The 27,231-nt window shown below is 46.1% G+C and overlaps 2 protein-coding genes across 9 annotated transcripts; both read right to left on the minus strand.

Annotated features, from left to right (window-relative positions):
- Nucleotides 1-3,793: 3,793 nt before the first annotated feature.
- ZNF648 (zinc finger protein 648) lies at nucleotides 3,794-18,336 on the minus strand. 7 transcript variants are annotated; one of them, XR_016442406.1, is made up of 4 exons: nucleotides 17,931-18,336; nucleotides 13,682-15,036; nucleotides 7,054-9,387; nucleotides 3,794-4,027 (listed from the first exon to the last, which is right to left on the minus strand). XR_016442406.1 is itself a non-coding variant. In XM_090047929.1 (3 exons), the coding sequence occupies exons 2-3, from the start codon at nucleotides 14,964-14,966 to the stop codon at nucleotides 9,158-9,160; spliced, it is 1,515 nt and encodes a 504-aa protein (XP_089904055.1). In that variant the 5' UTR covers nucleotides 14,967-15,036; nucleotides 17,931-18,336; the 3' UTR covers nucleotides 4,605-9,157. The 7 variants fall into 7 exon arrangements, 5 of the variants coding, with proteins under 5 accessions (XP_089904055.1, XP_089904053.1, XP_089904056.1 ...); XM_090047929.1 differs by lacking the exon at nucleotides 3,794-4,027 and having other exon boundaries at nucleotides 4,605-9,387; XM_090047927.1 differs by lacking the exon at nucleotides 3,794-4,027 and adding an exon at nucleotides 15,583-15,728 and having other exon boundaries at nucleotides 9,253-15,036; nucleotides 17,931-18,335.
- An 803-nt stretch (nucleotides 18,337-19,139) lies between these two features.
- Nucleotides 19,140-26,842, minus strand: LOC149864100 (uncharacterized). Of its 2 annotated transcripts, XR_016442407.1 has the most exons (3): nucleotides 26,557-26,842; nucleotides 24,801-25,931; nucleotides 19,140-22,796 (listed from the first exon to the last, which is right to left on the minus strand). XR_016442407.1 is itself a non-coding variant. In XM_090047937.1 (2 exons), exon 2 carries the CDS (start codon nucleotides 25,800-25,802, stop codon nucleotides 24,858-24,860), a length of 945 nt encoding a protein of 314 aa, XP_089904063.1. In that variant the 5' UTR covers nucleotides 25,803-25,931; nucleotides 26,557-26,841; the 3' UTR covers nucleotides 20,217-24,857. The 2 variants fall into 2 exon arrangements, 1 of the variants encoding a protein (XP_089904063.1); XM_090047937.1 differs by having other exon boundaries at nucleotides 20,217-25,931; nucleotides 26,557-26,841.
- Nucleotides 26,843-27,231: the final 389 nt, after the last annotated feature.

Below are 27,231 nucleotides of genomic sequence, written 5' to 3' on the forward strand. Positions count from 1 at the left end.
GCTCATCTAGCAGAAACCTCCAGTTCATATCCATTTCTCACAGTCCCAAATCTTGTGTACCAAAAGATCTTTTCTTTTACCAGCTGCCAAATTCTCTGGTTTTCGTTTGACAACTTACACACTTCACTGAACACATATTCAGTATAAAGTTCTGCAGCATGTTAAAAATAAGTGTGATGTACTGCAACACAACACTTAATCTGATGTAAAAAGGGATAATATACTGGTCCTACCTACTTGTAAACTTAGTGTAATATTGGTCTTTACATTAATCTGAATAAAGGTATTGTTTCACTGGACTGCTGTGGGAATCAGGCCAATATCTGTAGAACTTAGGTCAAACTTTCTGCAAAGGTCAGGGAACCTTTCTTATGCAACACCCTGCATCCACACAGCAGCTAATCAAAGTGTTTTACAAGACCTGATTGTATCACACTGTTGCAATGCTTTCTATGAGCGTCTTGGCTCAGAATAAGGGTGAAGTTACACATTACACTTAAACAATACTAAAGACACTTTAAATGCAAGTGTCCATATATTAAGGCTTGTTAACTTATGCTACATACCCTCTAAAAATTTCAAAGTTACACCACTTTAGGTGAAGCGCTGACTCTGGGCTGAGCTTCCTAGCTCATGTTAGGGTAATAGCAGTCTGCTCCACAGAGATAAAGCAATTTGCAGTCTTCCAGCATCCCAGGATGCACTGCTCCCAGAGAGCAAAGATAAGAGCACAGGTGTCCGGGCTCCTAGCCGTGCTCTAGTGGCAAGTGAGAGCTGTGCAGGTAAGCAACAGTATTAACCCTTAATGTACAACTGTTCTCAGCATGTTCTCATTTTAATGAGGCTTAAAGTTTGGCATTTGGTATAGTCTAAGTGCAACATGTAACTTCAAGTCTAACTGCTTTAACTTGTATCTTTTGACTGCAGATAGGAAGCCAGTTGTTACAGCTTCACCAGTTCAGTTGATCACTTTGAGCACCTGTACACATGTTGGGTGTCTCCTTCAAAGCTTGCTAATTAGTATGCTCCAGCAGCCTCCATGTCATGTCTATTCAGTGTCCCTACACTTCAAAATGGCAGTGGGGGCACCATTCTCATTAAAAAACTGGGGGACTGTGGTGTCAACACCTACACAGTCAAATGGGTCGCTAACTGGCTGGAGGGCTGCACCTAGAGAGTGATGATGGGTCATTTTCGACCTGGAGGGATGTGGGCATTAGGGTTCCCTGGGGCTTGGTCCTCGAGCCTGCACTGTTCAACATCTTCATCAGCAACTTGGATGAGGGGGTAAAAAGCACCCTGTTCAAATTTGCTGATGACACTAAGATGTGGGGGGATGTGAGTATGCTAGACAGGAGGAACAGGCTGCAATCAGACCTAGACAGGTTACAGGGGTGGGCGGATGAGAATGGGATGGGATTCAACACTGACAAGTACAAGGTGATGCACCTGGGGAGGAAGAACCAGCACCATACCTACAGGCTGGGGGACTCCCTTCTCATCAGTGCAGAGGCAAAAAATGATCTTGGAGTCATTATTAATGCCAAGATGAACATGGGCCGACAGTGTGGGGATGCAGTCAGGAAGGCCAGCCACACCTTGTCATGCATCCACAGATGCATCTCAAGCAGGTCCAAGGAGGTGATCCTCCCCCTCTATGCGGCACTGGTCAGGCTGCAGCTGGAGTACTGTGTCCAGTTCTGAGTGCCGCACTTCAAGAGGGATGTGGACAACATGGAGAGGGTCCAGAGGAAGGCCACTCGCATGATCAGGGGGCAGTAGGGCAGGCCCTACAAGGAGAGGCTACAGGACCTGAACTTGTTCAACTTCCACAAGAGAAGGCTGAGGAGGGATCTAGTGGCCTGTTACAAACTAGTCACAGGGGACCAGCAGGCACTGGGGGAGTCCCTGTTCCCCCGAGCACTACCAGGAGTGACTAGAAATAATGGTCACAAGCTGGCAGAAGGTAGATTCAGATTAGACATCAGGAGGTGACATTTCACTGTCAGGGCAGCTAGGATGTAGAACCAACTTCCAAGAGAAGTGGTGCTGGCTCCTACCCTGGGGGTCTTTAAGACAAGGCTAGATGAACACCTTGCTGGAGTCGTTTGACCCCAGTACTTTTTCCTGCCAAGGCAGGAGGTCAGACTTGATGATCTGCTCAGGTCCCTTCCGACCCTACAAACTATGAAACTATGAACTAAAGCTCATTGAACGAGCTTTAGTTCTAGCACCCCCACCACCAGTTTGAAGCACAGGACACTGTATACATGTGACACTGCATATGCTTTAATTAGAGCGGTTCTCATAGCCACTCCAATTAAAGTGCCCCTCACCTCTACCCCAGAGCCCATGTATAGATGCTCTAAAATTTCATTCAACAATGGAGTTCGTGTCCTTAGAAGAATGACCAATAGCCCATCTCCTAGAAATGTTATGGAAAGTTGGTTTCAAGGTTCCCCAGAATCAGTAATAAATCTAGGATTTTATGGTTTGCTACATGTTGATATATCAAAAACAGTGATGCCAGACAGGCTTGCTTAACTGCTGCAGGGACAATGTGGCAATCAAATGCTCTGTGTAGTCCATGTCACTGAAATTATCCCTCTCTCTAATATAGGCAAATCTAAACATATAACTTGCAGTCTTATGTATATACCAACTAATGTATTTGTTACAAAAATAGAGGGTCCTTCTCCAAACTCAATTCTGTGGTTAGTGCCAACAGTGTTAAATAAGGGCAGGGGGTAGTTTAGCAGTTGGTCTACACTCAGGTTTTCCCTGACTGAACTGAAAACTAGATTTAGATACATAGGTGCAGCATTCTAATGTGGATGCAGTATTATTGATAAAAAGATGTTTTGGTATCCAAGCCATATTTACCAGTATAAAATACCTTTCTATCTGTACAGATGCCTTTCTTTAAGTAGGTTCATTTAGTTGTCAGCAAGATCTGTGCAAAAAAGTGAGGGTAGATAAGTACTAAGAGGCTCTCAAACCACACTCAAGCAATTTGTGTCAGATCAGATGTGAAATTGTGGGTCTCTCTCACAGCACTGTACCAGTGTGCAAAACCTGCTGCTATAACTTATCAAAGGAAGCCATTTATGTCCGTCTTGAAATATCAACTAAAATTTGTTACTATTCTGGCTTGCCAACATTTTAGTTACCCAACTAACAAGTTACGTTATGAGTCAAATGGCAAACGTTTAATGCTATTAAAATATGTACATTAGAGTTCTTAATGATCCTAGGAGCACAAAGGATGATCCTAGGCTCCTAGGTTTCTAATGATCCTAGCAGCCCAAAGGAAGTCCATTCCCTTTTCTAAGGAAGGCAGCAAAAGGGCTGGAAGACCCCCTTGGCTCAAAAGGTAAGTCACTGACCTCCAGAAATTTAAAAAGAGAAGCTTATAAGGGATGGAAGTCAGAAATTACCACCGAAGAGGAATTCTCAGCAATAGCCAGCACCTGTAGGGATCAGATTAGGAAAGCAAAGGCACAAACTGAATACAAATTGGCAACTGGAATCAAGGACAACAAAAAGTCCTTCTTTAGATAGGTAGGACATTGGTGAAAAAATATGGGGAATGTAGCGCCCCTGATGAACAAAATGGGATAGCTGATAACCGACACTCAGGACAAAACCAAACTCCTTAACGAATACTTCACATTGGTATTCCTCCAGGCCAAGGGTGTTGGACTGCTTGACAGGATACAGCATGAGCAAGGTGGAGGTGATCACCCTCCCATAGTTGTCAAAGATCTTGTCTCTCAAGGGGGGACACCTAGAGAGGCTGAACATCTACAAGTCAGTTGGACTGGATGAACTACACCTGAGAGTGCTAATAGAACTGGCTGACATAATTGCGTGACCTGTGGCCAAACTATTTGAGGACTCGTGGTGCTTGGGAGAGGTCCCAGAAGACTGGAAGAGGGTCAATGTGTTGCTTATCTTCAAGAAAGGGGAAAAGGATGACCCAGGGAATTACAGGCCAATCAGTTTGAGCTCAGTCGCTGTTAAAATCCTGGAAAAAAATATCAAAGAATCGATTATGGATTAGCTAACAGAAGGCAGTATTCTAAAGGACTGACAACATGGCTTTGTTGCGGGCAGGTCATGCCTGACCAACCTCAACAAGGGATGGGGCCCATGTGATTCGTAGATTCAGCTGATTCGGCAGCAGCCAAATCTCTGAATCAGATGTGGCTGAATCAATTTGGGACAGTGATTGGAATCACTGAGTTGAATCACTGTCCCCCAAATCAGCCGAATCCAAATCGAAAGTAAATGCTAGCTACTTTGCACAGGCGCAGTGGGATGATACGTCTGAGACCCCAGACTACACATAGAAATTGCAGTGATTTAACTACATTAATATAGTTGAATTAGCGCATCTTTATGAATGAGCACTTGTACATTTGGCTATGAACTGAAGCAAGCTACATCATTACTAGTTATCCTCAAATCTATTTAACAGTATCCACAGAGGGGCTGCCCGTATCTCACTAATTGTTTTTGTTAAGTAGGTGTAACTCCTCTGTGTAGAGAAGTCCTTACGTTCTAAAGAATTCAGTGCACTGTTGTCTTGCACCTTGTATAGTCATTTACATAAGCGGGTTAGCAATACAGTCTAAATAATATAGCAGTGTTTTACATCCATTTTCCATTCACTCTATACTTGTGTAAATTACTGTGCAAGATACAAGGCAACAGAGAATCAGCCCTTGATTTTATAAATGCGTTGCGTGCCTGTACATAAAATATGTATAAACAAACAGTTAAAGTGTAAGAGATAATTTGTATGTTCAAATTCACAATTTTCATGGTATTTTCTAGTAACTGCACATTCAGAATAGGCATATATTTTCCAAACTCAGACCCTAAAAGTTAATAGTCTTACTGCACAGTGGTGGCCTAGCTATGTAATTGTATTCTCCATCCAGGAGCTGTTAATAGACTATGTAAAGACTTCAAAAGAATCCTTGATTCTTACAGCAGTACTCTAATGTATTATAATATACTTATATAATTATAAGTATTCTAATAGCTAGCCTGAGGAAGTACTTTCAGCCCCAGAGAGGGGCAGCTAGGAAGAGACTGCAGTGTTGTGGGGCAGAAGACCCTGGAGGACTCTCCCACTTGTGCCAGTGTGCATCAGGCAGCAGCTGAGGAGTACAAGCAGCAGGTAAGGGCGATCAGAGGACTGCTGATCAACCCAGATACTGAGGGGCGGGATGTTGGAGCTACCATCCTGACCGCAGTTGATTGCCGCAACAAGAGTAAGGTCAGAGGTGGCACGGGCAAGTTGGGAGCCAGGGAGGGGCTGCCCAGCATAGAAGCCTCCTGTACCAGGTCATTCTTTGTCCAAAGACCAAAAATTAATTGATAAGTGAAGTGACCCAGCGGGTATTTCATGGACTGAGCACTCAACCTTGGCTCATAGATGAGGAATTAATTGATGGAAATATTTGGGTTTTTTTGTTGGTTATGACCAATTGAGTCCTGAGTTGATTTGTTTTGTTGAATTTGGCCCTTGGTGAGTGTAAGGACAGTTGGCATGGGACATTGACCCCAAACACAATGCTGGCCCAGTCAAATTAAGGCTGGTTGGGGGGAATTGGGTAAAAAAAGAAAAAAAAAATGATGTAAGTTTGCATGTGCCTTCTCTGTCAGCAGAGAAGAGGGTTTTGCCCCCAGGATAAGTGTGTCACACAACATTGAGGAAGTGGTAACAGTGCGGTGTAGGGGAGGTGGAGCCCGATGAAAACACTCTTTTGGCAGGCCCAAGGTATAACCCAGTGGAACTAGCTTCCCAACAGAAGTAAGATCAAAGTCTTGGCAGGTGAGAGAATAACAACAAAAAGCAGCTGCGTGATCGCGTGGCTCCTTTCACCTTGCTGTCACTCATCAGGAGGGTATCAGGCCAGAGGAGACACAGGCCTTACAGCACTTACCCTTGATACTCCTATAAACAGGGACGATCATGCAGCCAAACAAGTCAACCATTGAAAAACAATCTAATGGAGGATAGGGTTTTCAATCTGATCTTGAACACCTCCTCATCTTTTCCCCCATACATATGAAGTGAAGCTTCATTATGTAGGGATCTTATCCCAAGTTTGCACTGTTGTGCAAAGTCTCTTTACACTTATAGCAAGGGTTTGATTTCTTTTGAAGGCTGAAACTCAATTGCAGAAGAGTCGTTCCAAAGAGAAGGGAGCTAGCCTGTTCTCGGTGGTGGCAGATGACAGAATGAGGAGCAATGATCTCAAGTTGCAGCAAGGAAAGTTTAGATTAGATGTCAGGCAAAACCCTGAGAGGTTGTGGAATCCCCATCCTTGGGGGTTTTTAAGACCTGGCTAGAAAAACTCTTGGGTGGGATGATCTAGTTGAGGATGGTCATGCTTCGAGCAGGAGATTGGCCTAGATGACTTCCTGAGGTCCCTCCCAACCCTAATTTTCTATGATTTTTATGCAATTTGGTTTGATGATTCTTGCTTTTTTAAGAGTTACAAATGACGTGTGCTCCCTTTTTATTTTTGAGAGGCAAGGATTTTCCATAGCTTTTATTAGACCAACTTGATTAGTTAGGAAAACTGTTGAACAAGCTTTGGGACATGAAGTACCCTTCTTCAGGTCTGTAGCCAGTCTACCATTTTATTTAGTGAGGACAGGAAATCAGGTGAGCATCCAACATTGTTCTTACCCATCAACTCCAGACTTCAAATTTAAATGTAATGGGTGTCCTTATCTCTTGAGGGTAATAAATAGCATTTATATAGTAATGCACACATTCAAAAGCTTTGAAATCATTAACTATACTTGATTTCATCTTTGTCTCTTTTTCTTTTTGAACAAGAACAAACTTACCTGCTTCCTAGACTCTGTTCACCACCTTTGTGCAAAAACCAGTTCCAGGAGCCTGAAAAAGAAGGCTCTTTCTAAAGTACAAATATATCCAGGCTCTGACTTGTGTACTGAGACAATCACATAGTTCATTGAATCCACACGGCAGCATTTTCCTTGGTACAATGACATGTTAGTGCTTACCATGCTACAAACCATGATTGTAGTGGGGAAATCTGGACACTTATGCCACACTGCCACAGTTGCTGGTGCCCAGTCCAGAGACTTATGGGTGTTTTTCACATGGTGTCATGCACTCTATGAGAGGCTTCCTTCAGAGACCTGGAAGGTAGGAGCACAGGAAAACCTGGGTACAGAGAGATGGTTAGTTGGTGCCATTTACAAAACTGAAACATCATGTCTGAATCCAGATACAACCTTACAACTATGTCACATCACTTATTGTGATCAGGACATAGGCAACTCATAGGAAGGGCACCGGGGGGAGATAGGGGGACGGGAGGGGCACATGTCTCCCTGAGATTGGCCGCTGCTGCTGGCTTCTGCGGGCGGTCGCCTCTTGCCCCCCATCCCGCTGACGCCCACTAATTGTGCCCCGCCCCGAGTCTTGGGAGGCACCAGTCATTCATGGATCCGAATGAAAATGATATATAGTCAGGAACCATGTCATCTATGTTGCGGCTGGTCACTAAGCATAGAACCAGCATTGCTACCACCTGGTTACAAATCTACTTAAAAACCTGCCCCTTTGAGCCTTTTATAGCCGTGCATACCAAGACACAGCAGTGGGTTATATTTGGCACCTCGTGTTCATGTCTGTAAACTACAGAAACACAACTATGGTTACTCACATGTTTTCATGGTCTTGTGCACTTCTGAACATGCTTAAATGCATATGCTATTGTGGACAATCTTAGAGATTGAAAGACTGTGTGTCTGTAAATACACCCATATTTAATAAGGCACACAGCAAAACATGTCAGCTGAAAGCATGAGAGCCTGATTCCTTTAAGGCACTCATGGGGATGCCTGAGTGGTAATAGGTATAAGGTATATTAGGTTGAGACATAACAGCTTTAAATAGCTTGGGCATTGGGGAGTTCATAGGAACACAAAACAACATCCCCAAGCCCTGGATACATTATTTTCCTCTTGGTCCACATCATATCTTACAGCATCTGTTTGTAATGATCATAAGCAGCAGCCTTTTCAAGTGTGAAAAAAATTATAACTAGATTCCCCTTCCACCCCCAGCCAGTCCTTGGCAGTGATTACACTGTTACAATACAAGCACATTTATTATTATTGCTATCATTTACAGATATTTACATGCCTCAAACAGCACAGTGTATCCAAGTAGTCCAGTCAGGGGTTGGTTCTGTGCAGTCCCCCACCTGAAGGGCATGAAGGGCAGAATTAGCAATCCATAGACAATGTGTTAGAGGAGGAAGCCAGGAGCGTTCCTCCTCAGCAATAGTACCTGGTAACTCAGTTCTGACCTATGGGCAAGAAAGAGCCTCTGTCATCATCCTCCCACCTGGGAACAATTAAAGTTATTTCTTGGTAGGGTCTGGCTTCCTTTCTCGACCCTTGTAAGGGGAAAATGAGGCTTGTCTTCATCTGTCATGGCCTCTTTCTCTCCCTCTCTATTGAGGAGGCATTTTTCTCTTGTGGAGGGAAATTGTTAGCAGTTTTCACTGTTTCCTTAATGGAAACTCTGCACGGAGTGGTCAAGTTAATCTGAGGTTCACCATGAACTTTCCTTTCTTTTAACCCTTTTTTTCCTTTGATGGTTTATTCCTGTTGATTCCTGATGTTCTTGTGATCATTTGCTCTATTCTCATCAAGAGTTGCACTCATTAAGAAGAGTTATCAGTCTAAGCCTGTTTTTCTGTTGTGCAACTCATGCAGCTTTGCTCTCAAGATAAACACATGGAACTATAGTAAAACGGCCTGAAGGATCCCACCATACCTTCAAGAATAGACGGAGTCACTTTAGTGCCCTTCTTCCATATATTTCCAGTTTTGTATAATATGCCATCCCACAGGATCTTAATTCTTGAGTACAGCAAAAGAGCAGAAACATAAAGGTGCAACAAAGGAATACAGAGGTTAGAGCAGTATGCATCCACTATAGTGTTGGCCTTCATTCTTGGGCTACTGATATTGTGCAGGAGGTAGTATATGTCTTGCAGCATCAGATTCCCCTTGCTCTCTTCTAGTAGATGGCAGTGATTCCAAGAGGTTCTGCAGTGCCTTCCAGCTTCACTTTAGAGCCAAAAAGTAGTCAGTAATGGCAGAGAGAGGAAATAAATGAAAGCCCCTCTTCAGTGAGGTGAGCTGATAGTTGTCTGAGCAGAGCAATGCACAGCCAACTAAGGGACTTAAGTTCTGAACTCAACCTGGAACCTTTAACTTCTGGTGCAGGGGAGAAGACTGGAGCTCTTCTAGGTGTTGTGTGCTCTTTCTTCCCACTGAGTGGCTGGGTAAAGAACTGCTGCAGATTGTTCATCCTTTCTGTCACAAAGCAGAGACAGAGAAGTGTTGGGGCAGCTGTAATGAGAAAGGCTCCATATGTACATCTGCAAAATGTGAAAGAGGAACGTGGGCGGAGAGGCTCCCTAGAGTGACAGTACAGCACTGAAAAAAAATTACTAGCTGGCGGTACATGCACCAGATGAAGGGACTGTTGCTTACAAGATGCAACTCCACAAAGTACACAGTTTGGGAAAGGAGCTAGGATTGTTTTACCAGGTTGTTTCCTTGCACCCTATTTATGAGGCAGCATTGCTTGGAGGTACCTGATAAATTTGTCCCCCTCTTTAGCTAGTGGAAGGGACAGAAAGTGCTTTGGCTATTATCTGACTGCTCCAGAATCCTCTAGCTGTTGCAATAGGTAAGTGTCTGATACATCTTGCCTAGTTTCCTAGCTGCTGCAAGGAGGAAGAGAGCAAGTGCGTTTCCCACAATCTCTTTCTTCTCCCTGCTGAATGACTCCAGTGGAATCTCTCTTTTATTCCATTAACAGCTTTCCCAAGAACTGTAAAATTGACAAAATTCCTGACATTTACACTGCTGCCCACCAGTTTCTGAAAGAGCAGTGGATCCCCCCTGCCCAGCTATCCAATAGAGCTCTAAGAAGCAATAGTGCACACATTCATGTTGCCTCTCTCCAGACTGGTTTGAATTCTGCTGGTTTATCTTCACAACCAGAAAGACAGATATTCTAATATCCAGTTGACTTTGTGCATCTGCTTAATTAGGGGACCAAATTATGCCAACTGGTTAGTACCAGTTGGCCTAATTTGTAGTGAAATTTCACCGCCAGTGTGAAATTTTGCCGCCAGTTTTGTTTCAACGCTGTTTTGACCCGTTTCAAGGTCAAAACAGCAAAATCAAAATGAACAGATGTAGTTGAAACAGCCTCAAAACAAAACAAAGCAAGTCACAACATTTTGCTGTTTTAACGCTTTGCCCATAGGCTATAATGGGGAAAATTTAAACAGCCTATAACTTTGTCATTTCTGGCCTGATGTGGATGAAACTTGCTGGAGTGGTAGCCCTGTCTGAGGGCATGAATCCTGTCAAGTTTCAAGGACATAGGTGCAGGGGGTTCAGGGAAACTGCACCCCAAAGTTTTGAAAGCAAAACTTGTGTCATGTGTACATGTTAAGCCACAGTGGGGTCAAAACTGCAGGCATGCTAGCCCCTGTGGAGGCCACAAAGTCTGTTAAGTTTCAAGGAGCTCAGTTGTGTATTGAGCTGGTCCCTGAGTGAATCATGATTGACGTAACACAGTAGCTAGCTAAGATAACGAGTTAATGAGCAAGAATTAACACCTAGGAAACCACACACTAAGGAGAGGGAAGAATCAGTACAGAGCTGGAAACTGCTTCTGCCCAAAGACAGACATGGTCAGTTGCACAAGCACCCATGTTGCGAGTTTTGCCTGTCAGCAGCTAGAGGTGCAGGGCCCCAGATCCCCCCTGCACCTATCTCCTTAACAGCTGGCAGGCTTTGTGGCTGCATCAGGGGCTACCAGCACAGCCTCCAGTAGTTTCCCCACCCCCTGTGCCCCAAGACAGACATGGTTGCACAAGCAACCATGACATGAGTTTTGCCTGTCAGCAGCTAGAGGTGCAGGGCCCCAGAACCCACACGCCCCTGCACCTATCTCCTTGACAGCTGGCAGGCTTTGTGGCCGCAGCAGGGGCTAGCAGGCTTGCAGCTTTCACCCTGCTGTGCCTTAACACACACAATGTCACCCATGTCACAGCTGTTTCAGATTGAAACAAAATGCTGGTCGAAATGGAACACTGCCATTTCGCACAGCCCTAACTGGTACCTAATTAAGCAGACTCAAAGTCAACTTGCTATTAGAGTCTTTTTCTGGTTGTGACGTTAAACCAGCAGAATTCGAACCAGTCTGGAGAGGGGACTTGAGACATCAGCTTAATCAGGAAGCTACGACTGCTTAGTTGAGATTGCAGTTGCACATAAGAGCCTTGGGACATACATGTTATGAAAGCAGAAACACCAGGAATTATGAATACTACACATGCAGAACTGAGCAGTGGGAGGCTGCTGATGCACCCGCTGATATAATTTATAGAGCTGTCTTTGGTTAATCTAGTGTCTGATCCTGTGCTATTAATCCCAGGAATTGGCCATGTCTGTATTTGCCACCAAATATCTCTGCTTTCATTAGAAAACTGTTGTATAAAGCATCAGGGAACATATCACTTATTCACCCAACTGGAGTCAGCACAGCTACAAATAGTACTTTCTTCCCTCTGCCTCCCTTTTCTTTATTTTTCCCTTTCCCTTCCCCTTCCTATCCTTTCCTTTTTTTAACAACCGACTGGTAAGATCATAATGTTGTCAGTGCTTTAGTTTATAATTATCCTATAATAATACATATGTACCATATACTTTTGCATTTGAAATTTCATATTTGTAAATGGTGCCATATGGCAGGTATCTGGAAAGCAGCTTATATCAAGAAGTTGTACACTGGGACATCTTTTTAAGGAATGTATCTCTATAACAACATTGCAAAGTGCAATTCTGCTTTGAAAAGTCTCTCTCCAAAAATGACACTATGAGATTCCTTGTTTATAGTCTGTTGGTGAACTCCATGTCTAATGTGCTCAATTAAAAGTGTTGTATTTTGTAGTTGTAGCCTTGTAGATATCACCTGGGCTCTCAGTGTTCAGAACATTTTTTTTTCTTCTTGTGCGTTTTTGCCAGTAATCAACAGTAACAAAGATGTTGGCCATGAAACGTGTCCCAAGTAATCCTTGTTCTAGTCCATTTCTTTCCAGGGCCTTTCACTGGTGAATTGAGATCTTGCCTACTCATCACTTTAACTGGTTTGTTTGTTTGTTTAAATTAAATCAGTGAAATCTGTGTAATCTCTGCATATAGAGTAGCCCTCATTAAATAATTTTGCTAGTGAAGCATGAGCTATGATAGACTACAGTTCACAGTTCCTTAACTGAGCTGATCTGGAGGGCAAACAGGTGCAAAAAAAGTGCTGTTTTGTCACTGAAGTCTGCAGATGCAGTTCTAAATCAACACAAAAGGAGAAGCACTGCCTTTTTCTTATCTAGTCACTTTCAGAATAGGTCTACATTTAGGGGTACAGAAGAATGGGCATGAGATCATCTGGAAGAAAAACAAGTTTGTGGCATATCAGTCAGTGAGTGATGGGTTCTCAGACCTTGCCCATCAGGGAGATCTTGGTAGAGAACTGAATTGTATGACTGGACAGATGAATAAGGTGTAAACATTCTTTATAATTGCTCTCCTTACTCCCCTGCCCCTATTACAGGTAGGCAAATGCAGCTTTGATTGGGGTCTTTTCCTGTGCATTGGTGAAAACAAATTCTCTGGTTAGCAAGCAACTACTTTTGAGAACAACCCCTGGTCTATACTGCTGTACACAGTTCACTCTCCTACTTATCTCTACCTGGTTTAGCTCATTTTTGTGGCATTCAGCCCTGCATTGGGAGATCGTCTAGTTCAAGAAGCTTTATTTTATGCTGACACTTATTGCTCCCTGGCTTGTCTGCTGCCTTAAAAGAGGAGGAAGAATGAACCTCCAAAGCCTGGTTGACCAGGATCTGCACTGGCTTGCCTTCCCATCTGTGCCCCAGTTTCATGGGGTTCAGTGGGGAAGGATGAGACCCCTCCAAGCAATCAGGAGAGAGAGAGAGAGAGAAAGTAGTATCCAAAGCAAAGTGCTTCTCTAGTGTAGGGAGAGACTAATCCTGCTGATGGGGAGCCAGCCTCCTTGTGCTGGTGGGGGAGGAGGCGTCCTGCCCCCAACCCCCCTCCAGAGGAAAGAGGCTCATTCATTCATTGGAGGAGAATGGCTCCCCTTTCCCGATGCCATGCTTGGCCTGGTGGCGGGCAAGGTGTGTGGACTGGGTGAAGGCCTTGCTGCACTGGGGGCATCTATAGGGCCTCTCGCCCGTGTGCACCCGCGCATGCTGGGTGAGCTGGGAGGCATGCCGGAAGGCCTTGCCACAGTCTGAGCACAGGTAGGTTTTCTCCCCGCTATGGATTTGCTGGTGCCGCTTGAGAGTGGAGGAGCGGGCAAAGGCCTGGCCGCACTGGGCACAGGAAAAGGGACGTTCCCCAGTATGGATGCGCTGGTGGCGGATGAGGCGGGAGGACTGGGCAAAGGCCATGCCACACTCAGAGCACTTGAAAGGACGCTGGCCTGTGTGCAGCGTCTGGTGCTCGAAGAGATTGGAGGACTTGGTGAAGGCCTTGCCACAGACAGAGCAGGAGAAGGGGCGCTCACCAGTGTGGACCCGCTGGTGCTCCACCATGCGACTAGCCACAGCGAACTCCTTGCCACAGTCAGGGCATGGGAAGGGTTTCTCACCCAGGTGGGTGCGCTGGTGGCGCAGCAGGGACAGTGGCTTGTTGAAGGTCTTGCCACAGTCTGGGCAGGGAAAGGGCTTGTCATTGCTGTGCATGTTGCGCTGGTGCTTGCGCAGGTCGGAAGAGCGCACAAAGGCCTTCTCACAGTCCAGGCACTGGTAGGGCTTCTCGCCTGTGTGCGTGCGGATGTGCTTGCGGTAGTCTGAGGACCAGGTGTAGGCTTTGATACAGAAGGGGCACTTGTAGGGGCGCTCACCTGTGTGCAGCCGCCGGTGCTGCTGCAGGGTGCCCTGGTGGGAGTAGGCCTTGCCACACAGCTCACAGGCATATGGCTTGGCCCCACTGTGGGTATCGATGTGGCTCAGCAGGTTGCTGGATTTCTTAAAGGCCCGCCCACATTGCACACACTTGTAAGGTCGCTCATCTGCCTCGCTGCCTGTCACTTGAGTTGCTATCTGGATCCGCCTCATCGCAGCTGCCTTCAGGGCCCCGACACTGCCTGCCACCTCGCCCAGCTTTCTGGTGGCTTTCAGGGGCAGCCGCTTCACTGCTCTCCTGCCTTTCAGGGAAAGGTCTTTGCTGCCCCCCGGCTTGCTGGAGTCCACACCCAGGTTTCCTGGGAATGCCCCTGCCTCGGCTTTCCTGGGTGTGTAGGTCTGAACGTTTTCTGTGCCGTTGCACAGGCTGTCCCCAGAGGGGTCAAAGTCACTGTCTAAGGTAACTACAGTATCCACGTAGTCTCCAGAGCTTGGCAGCCTCCTGCTGAAGTGCTGGATGCCTTTGCTCATTGGCCTGCTCGGCCACTTCTGGTATGGTGTCTCCTTACCAGTTTGCTCGCCATCCTCCTCACTCTGGGTGCGAAGACTGACCTTCATGTTCAGCTGCTTGGCCACGCCATTGGCATTGATGAGTGTGAAAGTCTCATAGAAGACTTCGTCTTCCTTGCACAACAGGTCCTCTGGCATGTTTTCTCCATGTGCAGAGCTGCTAGACACAAAATCTAGTCTTTCACCGTCCTCCCGCAAGCCATCCCCAAAATAGCCACTGAAGCTTTCCTCAGCTTCTTCATCCTCCTCACTACCTTCATCCTCATTTCCATGTGGCAGGTGCATGCTCCTCTTCCTGTCCTCATAGGATCCCTGAGCCAAACTGGTGCAAGGGTATTCCTCATCTGGTCTTTCAGAGCACTCTATACTTGTCATGGTCCACAGCTACTTCAGAATATCAACTTTCAGGATGCTTCAGCCTGAGGCTGCTCTCAAGATAAGTTACCTGCATTTTGAACAAGAGAGGAATGAACAGCAGGTAAGAATGTTTTTGAAGAAGAGCAAGCATCTAGGCATTATTGCTACACTGTCACTCAAGGGGACTAATTGGGCCTGGAGTTTACTGTGGTAGGCACTAAACAAAGAGGGGTGGCATTATGATTGCCCCAAGGAGTGGGTTAGAGCTGAAAATGGATAAAATGACAGACAAGCCACTTGCCAGGAGTTATCCTAGCTACACAGCTAGGTAGAATTTCTTAATTTCCTACTTATTATCTTCACATTTTTCTTAGACATTGTCTACCCAGTGGACACACCTACACAATCATTAATGCACTGTGGTTACTGAGCATTTAATTTACAGCCTGTAATAACAGGTACTAACTGAATACGCAGTAACCAGCGCTACAGCTTTTTTGAGACGCTACTGCGCAGTAGACTAATTCTGCGGCACATTTACGCATTAGCACAGCTTTTGCCATGACACACTAATCCACAGTAGAATTAGTCTGCACATTTAACATCTCGTGTAGATGCGCCCAGTGTTACTGACCTTGGTTTGACTCAGGGCTTTGTTGATTTAATTCTGAAGCTGGGCAAAAGGCAGGGCAGTGTGACTCCTTATAGCAGGGGTGGGCAAAATGCGGCCTGGGAGCTGGATGCGGCCCTCCAGGCCTTTCTATCCAGCCTGCAGGGCCCCTAAAAAATTTAGAACATTAATATTAGTCTGCCCTGGGCTGCCTGTCATGTGGCCCTCAATGGCTTGCCGAAACTCAGTAAGCGGCCCTCTGCCCAAAATATTTGCCACCCCTGCCTTATAGACTACCTTGTTCGGAGACCCATGAGATATAAAAATAGGCTACAGCCTACTTTATCAGATGCTACGAATGGACATGCAGAGACCAGGGGTACTAATTAGAAAGGAAGAAGGTAATTTAAATAGAAATATTTATTTACTGCCCCTGCTGTCTGCAAGCCCATTCATGAAAGCTCATGTCTCTCCTAACAAGTTAGTCTTTAAGGTGCCATATTGCCCTGCCTTTTTCTTTCCCATTTTATAGTTTAAGACCATTGCCTCTTTTCTGTGTTTTTATAATACGTCTACCAGTATTTGTCTACTCTTTAAATATAGAAGCACCAGGAACTAAACTGCAGATGCTCTTAATTATGTTGCTGTATTATGATACTAGAAATCAAGCCACTATTACTCTTGCTTATCAAGGCGCTAACCTGGCAGACTGTGCATTAAGGAACCACATCTCTTTTTTGGAGGTCTGACATGGGAGGACTAGGGATCAAACAGGAGTCTTCCTGTGTTATGGAGAGGCAGATACTATGATGACAAGATACTGACAGGGGCTGCCTGCCGATTCCAATTTTTCTTTTAGAAATAAAAACAGTAAGTGGGCAAGAGATCAGAGCAGTGTGTCTTAGAACCTCAGGAGCTCTCAATTTGCCACTTTTGCATGCTAGAATTTCTCCTCCCCTGTCTTAGTGCAAAATGCAGGTCAAAAATGGACTGCAGAACAGGCTGTTTAAGCTGCCTGCCTACTTGAATTCTGTGGGGTTTTAATTACTCTGCAACCTGAATATGCAATGCCTCTAGCTCGGTGTTTCTCAATTGGGTGCCAAAGCACGCCAGGGTGGCTTGCAATCCTTTCAAGGGTGCTGCAGAGTGTCACACAATGTTAACACTGCTAGGTGTGCAAACATGATTGACAAGACAAAGCCAACATTTTCAAATAGAAATCCATAGTGTTAAAAACATGATGCTCTGTTGTGATCTTTTTGAGTCCATGGCAACAGAAGAATTGCTCTAGTATTTTTTGTAGTCAAAAAAAAAAAAGAGTGAAAACTAAGACCTGGCATTTTCCTAGGGATGCCTCAAATCTATTGAGGGATGGCTCAAGTCTAAAAAGGTCGAAAATGACTGCTGTAGCTGGAGGCAGAATCTGTAATGGAATAAGTTCTTGAGACTCAAATTGTACACCGCTGCCGGGAAGGGTGTAAGGAAGGACTGAGGAACTCAGCCATTTGAGAATCTGTGCTTTCATGAAGCTCGCAATTTATTTGCAAGAGATCATGCATATGATTTGGGACTCTGCAGTTAGAGCACCAGGTGCAGTGGCACACAGCAGTGCTGAAATAGTGAGATATTAAGCCCCCAGCACTGTACAGTGATATGAAAAATATGGCTTGGCTGACGCAAATGAGCAATCTGTCCTGCCGGTGGCAAAAGTAGCCCTGAACTGTGGAGGAATGGCAAAGAAATGCTACTCCCCACTGACAGTGGCAAGTACAGAAAATTCCTCCTCTGAGATGCAAGCAATGCAAAGACGCTGATATTATTGAAGTGTCAACAAAAACAGCCCCCCTCACTTCTTTCTTTTGAATTTCAGTGCCCCAGAGTTTCCTCATTTACTGGGACTTTTTATAGTCAATTGGCAACAACTCCAGCAATTTTAATAGAGCTTCTTAAATCTCCACTACTTTCAGGGATTTGTGAAACTCTGGGCAATTCTGAACAAGTTCTATCAGTACCTATGATAAACTAGGCCAGGAGGGAGAACAGGTTGTTCAGGTCCCTGCATCCCCCAGGTGCAGGGAGATGGAAGAGAATAGAGACCTGCACAGAAACTTAAAGACGCTCATTTACAGGGTAAAGATGACCCTGCTGTCCTGATCCCCAGCAGCCTGGAAAAACAGATTGAGGCTCCAACACAATGTGTGGACTGTCTGACTGCAGCAAGTACCAGATGCCAGGCCTGGAGGGCCCAGCTGCCTCCAGCCTGCCCCTCTTTGGGATTTTTTTTAAATAGCTCCCACTTCTCTCTCCCTATTGCTTTCAGGGCTTCCTCTCCCCCTTTCCCACTGAGCCCAGGTTTAGTTGCAATGACTTACCTTGATATTTGAGTACAGGAGTATGGGCTGTCCCAGCCAGCTGGCCCCGTGGGGTTGTCTGCTCCAGCTTACAAAAGAGGAAAGGAAGGGAGTTTGGTGCATAGCAACACTAGCAAATGTGCCTGTGTCTGTCTCACCCTTTTGTGTCCAGTCTAGCAGCTGCAGAGCCTCAGGAGGTGGGGCCTGTTCAATATACACAACCTTCCTGCCTGCATCACAGAGAGCAGCCTGGGAAATACAGCAGGGCTGCCCTGTCTCAGTGCCTGAGCTGTTCTTCCAGTTTACTCTTCCTCCTCCCCTCTCACAGATTCTAGGGATGGACGACACCAAAGTAGCCTAATAGATCACCACACTCTCAAAGCAGGATTGGTCCTTACAGCAGTAGCTGCACTCAGTTTATCCACTGTGAATTTTAAATGTGGTTTCCACTTCTGCTAGATTAGCCCACCCCCTGTCTGAAAGCTCTTCCTGATAATCAGCCTAGATGCTCCTATAATGATTTCACCCCATTTCTTTGTTATGCTTAGTTGCATTATACTAAATAATTTCTCTTCTTTCTTGATACACATTTCAGATATTGCATCCCCGATTTGTTTGGTCATTGGCTATAGTATACCCCAGTACCTCCAGCCAGATCATTGCAGTGTGTGTGTTTCCAGATTTGTTTTTTTGTTTGTTTTTTGAGGGGGTTGGTGTCCAGTCCTATAGATCTGTATTTTCTCACTCTTACTGCTTCTGTCACACATGCTACTTAGCTTTCTGTCTATTGCAGCAGCAAGCTTTTCCTCTTGTTTATAGGAATTAAATAGTTTTACCCTTTGTTTAAAAGCTCTGGAGCCTTCTGCTTCCAAAACTTTTCCTCTCTAAATATGCCACTTTGTACACATTCATTCCAGGGTGAAGAGACAATGTGACCGCAGCTTCTTTTCAAGGGGTTAATGCCAGATAATACAGTTTACCTTCAATCTAAATTATAGCCATGAAACTCCCTTCCATTCCTTGTTTCAAAAATACTTAACTTGCTCTCTAAAGAGGTCTGCTGGTAGCACTTGGTATGGGACTGGCTATGGATCCTGGTCCCTTTCACTTCCAAAACACAGATCAGATATGGCTCATTTTGGTATACATTGAAATTACATATCATCCAACGGATGTCCAGTGACCTTTCATTGCTTCAGTCCAGTTTTTAATGGTTATGTATCAGGTTGTCACTTTTCACAGCAGTTTTATTTTCCCTGGGGCAAACTTGTCCCTACAGGAAATGACCTAAACCATAAAACAAAGAAATACATAAACAATAAATGGTTAAATCAAACCCTGTGGTCCTTTCCCAGATCCTGAGAAGGCAACCCCGGCTCTGTGCCGTCTCCTCTGCACCACAGCCTTCCTTCTCTTCCTCAACTCTCCTTTCTGGCAATGTTTGACTTCCTCCAGGCCTAGCCACTCATCCCTATCAGCCAGCCCAGTCTTCCAAGGCAGGAAGCATATTCCCTTCTGCCTGCAGTTGGGCTGCAGCCCCTGAGCCATGCACCCTGTTACAGGCCCTGAATTTTATTCTGAAACCCACTCTGGTGGGCCCACACTAATTCACCTTCTTGTTTGCAAGATCCTACAGATACTGATCTCCCTTTTTGTTCTGAGAAGAGGTCCCTCCAGGGCAGCAAGTGGGTGGGACACAGAAGGAAGTTTACGCCTAAGCAGCCTGTGCTTTACCTGTTCTCGTTAAGAGGTTTACCTCTCCAAAACTGAAGAACCTGGCACCTCGCACATGCGCTATGCTTTTTCAGATTGTCTTATAGCATAGAAAAGGGATTGTCAGATTTAGAAATAAGGAATGATGAGGTTTTCCATGCTCAGTCAGCAGTTATTCCATTTGCTTCCAGCAGGGACAACCACCCAGTGCTTCAGAGCAAAATGGAGCCTATCTTCCTAGCTTTACAGAACACCAGCCAATTGTGTAATTATATGTGTGAGAGACTGGGTGGAAAACCAGGCTGGTCAAAAATGGAAAGTAGGTTAATCAAAAGTTACAAAACAAAGCTGACTTTGATTCTAGTGTTTTGGTGAATGATTCCTATTTCAATCAAAAATTTCATCTGGACTTTTCAGATTTGGTTTTTATCCTATTTCCAATTCAAATAAAATAAAAGCTGAAAATTTCACTCCTATTCATTTTCTTCAAAAATGACAAAAGCATCACTTTTTTGTGAAGGTTTTTATTTCTGGAAGTCCATTTCTTTTGGATAAAAACTTTCCCACCTTTTGAACAACTTTAAAAAGTCCCTCCCTGAATTAGCTTGTAATCAGTTTGAACCATGAAATCTGGGATGGGATGACATTCATTGTTAACTTATTTTTGCAGTACTTAATGTGCTATTATGAAATTAGGTAGCTCTTTAAAAATCTAGTGAAAGCACTGTCAATATGTATATGCGAACCTCGCCACTCACAGGGGATACGTTCTTGTATCCCCTGTGAATGGTGAAATCTGTGAATAAGTTCATGAATGCAGTGCCCTTGGCAGCTGGGGGGGAGTGTGGCTCCAGCAGGAGCGTCGCAGTGGGAACCTGGCGGTGGCAAGCGCAGAGCTCCCAGTTAAGTGTATAAAGTGTATTTAAAATGCAGGTTCAGCATCTATGAATATCTAAAACCACGAATGCTGAACCCATGAATAGCAAGGGTTTCCTGTGTACTGGATTTTTAATGGACTTAAGTGCTTACAATTCTTCCTTTTAGGTATTTTGTACTCCATAAACAAATTGCTTATTACTTTGTCATAAATCATACCTGTAATTCAGTGATTCTCAGTCTGGGTGTCAGGACCCAGCCCACTGCCCAGCCCCTCTGCAAGCACAGTAATAAATAGTTTTTGAATTAAGATCCTGCTCAATTCACAAAAATTATGGAGGGGTGCCTTGGGTCAAACAAGTTTGAGAACCACTGTTGTTGCATGCATCATTTCAAAGTCATTATGAACTCATTTGTACAGAAATATATTTGGGGAGGAAAAAGGAGTTAATCCTAACAGAGATGGTTGCAGAGGGCATGGAAAAGGCCTGGGGATTTGGGAGAGGACTATTTAGGGACAGAGCCTATGGGAGGGGTGTGTTATGAAATCCAGTGGTAGCTGGATGTGGGAGTACAGGAAAATTGTCCTTGTGCCTTGAATGGGAAACTAGGGGACCTGTAGAAGTCTGAGTTTAGATAGGAAGAGGAATTAAGAGAGGTGATTTATAAAAGGAGGGCATGTGGGACCTGGCAGTGGCTGAGCACAGAGGGACAAGCTTGCATTCCATTTCACCACAGCACTGGGACCAATCCCACATGAACCCTTGCACGCCGTCAGGCACTTCGCATGTATGAATGCACATACTCATCCCCATGCAAAAACACACTACCATATATACACTTCCTTGTATACAGGCTGTGAAAACACACACACACAAACACCAGCTCTCTCAAGCTGCCAATCTCCCTGCCAATCAGGAAGGTTTAACTTTCTGCTGGAGCTCTGGTCCCCTCTGCACTGGAGTTTGAATTCCAGCACCTAGGCAAGCAAAATAATTTAATAACTGCAGGCCAATGACAGGTCCAGCACACAACACATGTTCATTTCAGGAGAGATGAGGTTTAGAAAGACACAAAAGTGTTTTTTAATCACAAATGTAACTTTTATTCTGGCTAAAGAATCAAGAGATTATTAACAGGTTTCCTTTCATCACAGTGCTGTGGGAGTGTTCAGTACACTTGCTGCTCTGCAGTGCTTGTGTTCCTGGCAGCTGTACCCCAAGGAAGTGTTTTTTTTACGTACTAAAATAAAGATACGGTCTTCTAACATTGCTGATAGTTTGTTCAGGCCCGAGCACTTGTAGTGAACATGCAGAGCCACACAGGCCAGCGAAGGCTATTCATCAGCCCTCAGCTTATTCCATGTCCACTCCCATTCACTCTCCTGCCAGCAGGACTAGAATAGGAGGTAGCTCCTTACGGATCCAGAAGAGGAAGCTGTACGCAGCATGATTTCTTTCTCTTGCCACTGCTGGCCCACCTCTAGCACTGGGGTCCTAAAGATCCAGATAATGGTTCTGTAATAGATATCTTACGTTGTTGCTGCCTTCTCGTCTCCTGCATCTGCATGAATATTTCCAGCCTTATATATATATATATATATATATATATATATATATTATGCAGCTTCAGTAGACCAGCTTGAAACTTACTCAGTTTCAAACTGCAGCTTTAACATGCAGGACAAACAATCAGTAGGTAATATTCCTCCAATACACCTCACAGAAACTGGGAAGTATATTCTGAGTCAGTTTTTGCTGAACGGAGTAGAAATGTCATGAAAACAGGTCACTCTCCCTCATAGTAAATTCCGATCCCAGATTCCTAGGTTGGATATTTCTCAGGATTGGAGATTTCTTCCAGTTAAAAAGGAACAATTGATTTTCAGTAAATGGCAAAAACTGATCTTCGTGTTTATTCAGAGGACTCATCTACAATCAACTGTAGTGGTCTAAGTGAGAACAGAGACTCATCATAGCTGCCCTGGAGGCTCCTAGCATCAGGCTAGAGACCCTGTTTTTCTAGTACTGATGGGGTTGAAACATGGATATGGCTCTGAGTGGTTTCAGATACAGTGAGCTGAGTGCCAAACAGTAGAAGAGAAGTAGCCTCTTTGCTGGCCTTGTTGAAAAGGTACAGAAGGAAGCACTAGCTATATTGAAAATCCAACACCATCTTTTTCCAATTGCTTTGAATGCAATTGAACAGGAAGCTGTTTTTCAGCAGATACAGGGAGAGCTCAGGGCTTCTTCGGCTGGTAACAGCAGGGCTAGAAACTGCTGCTTAATTTCTTCAGAACTGAAAAGGAAATAGTTAGTGCTATGTTAAAGTCAAAATCCCTGAAAATTATGCTGCTTCCCCACAAACTAGCCCTGCCCCCTTGTTCATCACATTACATTGAAGAGAGGTAGGTTTTGGTAATACAGTGGAAACTACTCACAGTAAATTGAAATGCAATGCACCACCCCCAATTCCCTGCACTGTGAAGTTTTGCCTCGTTCTAAAGCATTTCCATGTTCAAACTGCAATTCTGGCTACTGTAACTCTCAGTTTATGGTGAATTTATATGCTTTGTGTATGGGAAACAAGTCACCTGTTCATGAGAGGACTCCCAGAAGCATGTATTTTCAGTTCTGCAGCATTGGTACCAATCAAAGACTCTGGACTCTTCCAACCAACCTTCTGATTCTCTTTTCCCTTCCTCATGCCCTTCCTTTTTCTAGGCACTAGTGCTGCCTATTTAGGTTCCTCCAGTCACCATTAGCACTTCTGAATTTGTATCTAATCAGGCCCTAAGTCACTTTGCTGCTCATTTACCCTTTTCCCCCTCACTAATCTGGGCAAAATGGAGACAGAATAAGGTTTATACTTTAGATAGCATCAGAGCTGGTCAAAGTCATTCATATTAAGTCATTGTAAAAATCTGGCCTACACTTTCTGAATGTTTATATTTTTGACAATTTTTCTTCAATGCTGATGAAGAAGAAAATGGAGAGAAAATATTTTGACTTTTTCCTGAATTTTTTCCTTGTTTTAGATTTTTAAAAATTTTTACCAGAATTTTCAGTTCAGAGAGACAAAATGGGTGTTGTTGAAATGTTTATCCTGCTTTTTAACAATGTATTATTTACTTTTGTCAGCTCTTTTTCTCTCTCTGACAGACTACAACTTTTCCTGAACTTATTCAGAATCACCGACCAAGTAATTTCTGCCAGTAACCCTTGGTCTGAAGTTCTTTGGATTGGAGAGACAATGTGATGTGCCCGTGGTAAGTTTCTGTTTCTTACCTGGATGAACATAATTCTTAAAATTAGGTTTCCAGTGTCAATATACATTTGAAATTTAGTTTACATGAATCTTTTGCAACAATAGAATATGCTGTTCTAGTAAGTATTCATCGTATTAAATCACTTACTACAGTAAGAGTTAAAAGGTAACATTTAAAGGCATATGGATAAAATCAATGTTGGCAGTCAACAAAAATATTTTTCAGCATTCACCCTATTCAAGAATAGTTCTAATACAAACTGCATGCAATGGTAACAGCAAGTCTCTATAGAAGAGAACAGAATTTGAGCCTGTACCTCTGAAGGATAAGAGGTACAGAAATAATCATCTCATATTTAGGTTGTGGTTTCAATCCAGGCAGATGTTTTACAAATGCCATGCAAGGATCATTTTGACAATCAGTGTAATGTAGCCACCTCTAGTAGGCTGCACTAAGTGGCACTATATAGCAGTTTAGAATATGAATTTAAGAACACAAGATTAATCTGAAAGTGCATGACACTGAGGGTAGTGTTTTAGATGGGCCACTAAATTGAAATTTGGCATAGATATTAGAAATAACATCTGCACCCTTGTTTTGCAGAAAGTGCCTTTGGATCTTTAATGACCACATGTAGTTAGGACCTCAATTAATCCATTTGCTTGACAACGGCACAATGCCCCTGTCACCAAGCTAGGGCACTGGTTCAATAGTGACCTAGAAGAATGCCAGACAGGGTCCCCAAATCCTCCCTCTCAATTGCTTGTGCTTTCTCTGGAGGTTCTCATTGAAGACCTGGTCCTGCATGACCCACCTAAAATCATAGGCCAAGAAAGCAAGGCAGTAGAGCAAGAGGATGGAGAGATTCAGATCTGAAATGTGAGACAGGCAAAAGGTATAACAGGAAGTGATGTGACATAGTTGTGATACAGAGAAGGGCTCTGGTCTGTACTAAAGGAGACATATTAGAATGTGGGATGCTGGCCAGTGTATATGGAAGGGACCCTAGATCTGCACCCACAGCCTTAATATACCTCTGATATCCAATGGTGCAGATGAGTAATGGTGCAGAGTTGAACACAGTCCTAGGGTCAGCTGGATTCTTTCTGCGGAGCCAAGTTCAGAAGGGGACAGTCTTGAGGCAGAGGATCTGGGGCAGGGAACCCCAGCTTTGCAACATTTCGCCTGTCCTCCCAGCACCCCCGCTCGTGCTCCCTCAGCTCCATCTCTATCTGTCGGCCTTGGGCGTGCATACGCTGGTGGGAGCGGAGGCCTGAGAGCTTCGGGAAGACCTTGCTGCACTCTCCACAGCGAAAAGACTTCTGGACGTGGGTCTGGCGGTGCTTAAGCAAGGCTGTGGAGCGGATGAAGGCCTTGCCACAATCAGCACAGACGAAAGGGCGATCATTGGTGTGTGTGGCCCGGTGGAAGGTGAAGCTGGACGACTGGCTGAAGGACTTGTTGCAGATCCCGCAGTGGAAGGGCTTCAGGCCCATATGCATCTTGCGGTGCTGGAGAAGGGTGGAGGGGTCGGAGAAGGTCTTCTCACAGAAGGGGCACTCGTAGGGCCGGTCGCCGGTATGTGTGTTCTGGTGGATCAACAGTGAGGTGGAGCGAGCAAAAGACTTGTCACACACAGAGCAGCGGTACGGCTTCTCGCCGGTGTGCGTGCGCTCGTGCCGCCGAACCATGGAGGCCTGGTAGAAGCCCTTGCTGCAGTAGGAGCATGTGTAGGGCCTCTCCCCCGTGTGGATTCGCTGGTGCACTTTGAAGTCCGACTTCCTGGCAAAGCTCTTGCCGCAGTCCCCACAGATCAAGGCCATGGCGCAGGCACCAGGGCCTTCTGTGGGCTTGTGGTCTTTCAGCGCAGGGCCAAGGTTACTGACTTCTGCCACTGCTGCCAGGTTAGCAAGGACCCTCCCAAGCTCTGCCCTGCTTTGGCCACGCTCTGTAGGGCTTTCCAGCATCACACTGTGCTCCAGACTCTCCGGGGAAGGCATGGCACAGCCTGCATGGCTGATGATCTCCACGGCCATCTGCCAGCAGCTCTTCCCTGATCTGGCTGATCCTGCTCTTCTTGACTGGGGCAGGACACGCTTTCGGGGCTGTCGGGCATGAATGGTCACCTGTGCCAGCTGCCCGCGATTCCCAGCATCTCCTGATGCCTGAAAACAAAGCCGCAAGCACAAGACGAACATGTCTCTCAAAACAAACGAGGAGCCTTCCTTTTCAGAGTCTACCCCCTTCCCAGCCATCCTTCCTCGGGCCTTGAGCCTCATTCCTCCACGCAGCTCCAAACCCAGCCGCCGAGTGGCCAACAGCCCGGGGAGCCATCGGGCAGCGACAACGCGCATGGCCGACGTGGACCAACCTGCTGCAGGGCTTCGCACCTCGGTGGCTGCACAACCCAGACGGTCGCATCCCCCCCACAGATGGGCACCTGGCCCAGGGTTTCTGGCGGGCTGGACACCCCTGGTGGCAACGGGGCAGAGGTTTGGTCGCCTGCACCCCAGAGGGTGGACGAAGGCCGCCCCCACCTTGCCTGGAGGGGCGGCGGCCCCGCGGCCCCCACGAGGGTGCTGGGGGACACCCCCCGGCAGGAAGAAGGCGGGCCGCCGGCGGGATCCCCGCGCCCGCAGCGAGCTCCGGGCTGGCCCGCAGGCCCCGATGCCGGCCCCGCCCGCCTCGCTCCGGACCCCGGCCCCGGCCCCGGCCCCGGCTCGGCGCTCCGCGGCTCCCCGCAGCCGCCGGGCCGGGCCCGTCGCCCCCGCCCGCCGGGCGATGCCTCACCTCGGCCCGCTCCGTCCCGCCTCGCCACGGGCCGCTCGGGGGGCTCCAGCCTCCGCGCCGGGCCCGCGGCCTCGGGCTGCGCTGCCTGTGCCCGCCGGGCCCCGCTCGGGAAGGAGGGGGCGCCCCATGGCTCCGCTCCCCGCCGCCGAGGGGCACCACCGCCTCCCTCAGCTCTGGGGAGGCGTGTTAGCGAGCCCGGCCCGGGACCGGCCCGCGGCAGGGCAGGGCGCCAGGCGTGCCCAGGGGGGCGTGTGGCAGAGCTGACAGATCAGACACGGGTGTGCGGGGTGGGCTGGGCAGGGTCCGTCCCGCCTCAGGCAGGGCGCGGGCCTGGATGACCTCCTCCGCGGGTCCCCTCCGGCCCTGCTTCCCTGGGCAGCAAGGCTGGGGTGGCTGGGGACAGGCAGTCAAGTCCCCAGGACCCAACGGGGTGGGCCCCCCGGGCCATGGCCCCACCAACTTTTTCGACGTTAATTTATGCAGTTAAGGAAAATAACTCTACAGTTTTAACCAGAAGGACAATTGCATGTTTGTGGGTTATATAAATGATTGTGTAAAAAGTTGGTGGGGCCATGGTCTGGGCAGCCCACCCTGCTCCACAGCCTTTGTGCAGCCCTACTTCTCTGGGAAGCTACGGGAATAGGCAATGCTGGGATCACCGGGGAGGGGCAGCCA

The sequence above is a fragment of the Crocodylus siamensis genome, chromosome 5, assembly GCF_052110815.1.
Source record: "Crocodylus siamensis isolate JL-2025a chromosome 5, ASM5211081v1, whole genome shotgun sequence".
Lineage (NCBI taxonomy): Eukaryota > Metazoa > Chordata > Crocodylia > Crocodylidae > Crocodylus > Crocodylus siamensis.